This window comes from Apis dorsata, unplaced genomic scaffold (assembly GCF_000469605.1).
Source record: "Apis dorsata unplaced genomic scaffold, Apis dorsata 1.3 scaffold_312, whole genome shotgun sequence".
NCBI lineage: Eukaryota > Metazoa > Arthropoda > Insecta > Hymenoptera > Apidae > Apis > Apis dorsata.
Window position 1 is genome coordinate 1 of NW_006263584.1, and position 2,467 is coordinate 2,467.

Below are 2,467 nucleotides of genomic sequence, written 5' to 3' on the forward strand. Positions count from 1 at the left end.
TGAAACAAATATTTTTTATTATATCACGATGACCTGGCGTTAATTCATCTGCAAATATTGATTCCTGCATTTGTCATTGCATTTGTAATTTTATTTTTCTTTACAGTGGAATTTCGACAGCGAGGGAATAGAATCGAATTCTAAAATTTGGTTTTCACGATTGTACTTGTGAATTCCTGGCCTGCATTTGCCATTGCATTTGCAATTTTATTTTTTACAGTGGAATTTCGACAGCGAAGGAATGTCGAAATTATAAAAATTATAAAAAATCGAAATTATAAAATTCTAAAATTTGTTTTGCACTTGCAGAACATTTTTTATTATATCACGATGGTCTGGCGTTAATTTATCTGCAAATACTGATTTCTGACCTGCATTTGCCACTGGAATTTCATTTTTACGTAGAATTTCTACAGTGAAGAAATGGAATCGAGGAATTGAAATTCATTTAAAATTTGTTTTCCACGATTGCACTTGCAGGGCACTTTTTATTCACGATAACCTGATGTTAATTCATCTGCAAATATTGATTTCTGGCCTGCATTTTCATCATTGGAATTTCATTTTTGCGTATAATTTTGACAGTGAGGAAATGGAATCGAAATTCTAAAATTCTAAGATTTGGTTTTCACGATGGCACTTGTAAAATACTTTTTATTGTATCACGATGACCTGGCGTTAATTCTGCAAATATTGATTCCTGGACTGCATTTGTCATTGCATTTGCAATTTTATTTTTTACAATGGAATTTCGACAGCGAAGAAATGGAATCGAGGAATTAAAATTCGCCTAAAATTTATTTGCCATTGGAATTCCATTTTTTTTACGTAGAATTTCGACCATAAAGAAATGGAATCGTGGAATCGAGATTCATCTAAAATTGCTATTGAAATTTTTATTTTTATATAAAATTTTAATAATTAAGAAATGGAATCAAGGAATTAAAATTCGCCTAAAATTTATTTATTATTAGAATTCTATTTTTATGTAGAATTTCTACAACGAAGAAATGGAATCGAAATTCCTCAAAAAATTGTTTTCCACGATTGACATTCACAATAATTAGCTAAAATTCATCGCAACCTGTAAGTATCGATTTCTCCATTTGCCATTGGAATTTCATTTTTCTTACATGGAATTTCGACAAATCGATGAAGAAATAGAATCGAGGAATCGAGATTCATCTAAAATTGCTATTGACTTTTTTATTTTTATATAAAATTTTAATAATTAACAAATGGAATCGAGAAATTAAAATTCGTCTAAAATTGCTATTTGAATTTCATTTTAACGAAGAAATGGAATCGAAATTCGTCAAAAAAATTGTTTTCCACGATTGATTTACATTCACAATAACCACCTACAATTCATAAATATCAATATTTCTCCATTTGGAATTTCATTTTTCTTCACGTAGAATTCAACGAGGAAAATGGAATCGAGAACACAATCCAAAAATTTCTTTCCCCGCTTGATTCCACGAAAAGAGAAGGAGGAGGAGGAGGAGGAGGAGAAGGAGAGGAAATTCGTGCGCAACTTCACGCACAAAATTGGAAAAATTCTCAAGTATTTCATAACCTAGGAAATCCGAATCGCGCAAGATGTGGATAAATTTCAATTATGATCGGATTGTACCTTTTAGACATTTACGTGGAGCAATTGATGCTGAACAAAGACGTTTACATAGACACGAACGGGGCGAAGCTCGTTGTGAAAGTTGCGTTCATTAATTTCCCACCGACCGAGGTCAACGAGCGCGAACGTTCCTTGAAAAATGAGACGATTTACGTTTACGGATTCAGATGCGGCCAGTCCATACACTTCTCCATGCCCACCGAGGAGCTTGTCAACAAAATGAAGAAGGCATTGTTAAAGATCGGCATTTTTAAGGTGAACGACAGCTTCCCCATTTGCCACATCTTCACCCATCTAAGCGGTTGCGCCTGCGACATGGTGAGCATTAATATTACAATTATTATTAGTAGTATTAATTGAAGAATAATCTGGTATTTATGAGAAACAAATTTCCCTAGACCTAGCTCTCTTCTCGTTCCCCTCCTTCGCGAAAGCAGGGAACAAGAAACGACAAATTTTTATTTAACACTAAATTTATATTTTTTTTTACTGAAATCCGTGTTTTTGACGGGTTAAAATTTTTTGTAAACTTCACCCATCTAAGGTTGCGCCTGCGACATGGTAAGGATTAATATTACAATTATTATTATTAGTATTAATTGGTCCTAAGAATAATCTGGTATTTATGAGAAACAAATTTCCCTAGACCTAGCTCTCTTCTCGTTTCCCTCTTTCGCGAAAGCAGGGAACAAAAAACGACAAATTTTTATTTAACACTAGATTTATATTTTTTTTTACTGAAATCCGTGTTTTTGACGGGTTAAAATGTTTTGTAAACTTCACCCATCTAAGGTTGCGTCTGCGACATGGTGAGCATTAATATTACAATTA

General features: G+C 33.0%; 1 protein-coding gene across 1 annotated transcript in view; it reads left to right on the forward strand.

Moving 5' to 3' along the window:
* The first annotated feature begins 1,527 nt into the window (after positions 1-1,527).
* Positions 1,528-2,467, forward strand: part of LOC102676965 — a 20,875-nt gene continuing 19,935 nt past the window's right edge. The window contains exon 1 of the mRNA XM_031511397.1: positions 1,528-1,954. Coding sequence (XP_031367257.1) covers positions 1,622-1,954 — 333 coding nt within the window. The 5' untranslated portion in view covers positions 1,528-1,621. The remainder of the gene's footprint in view (positions 1,955-2,467) is intronic.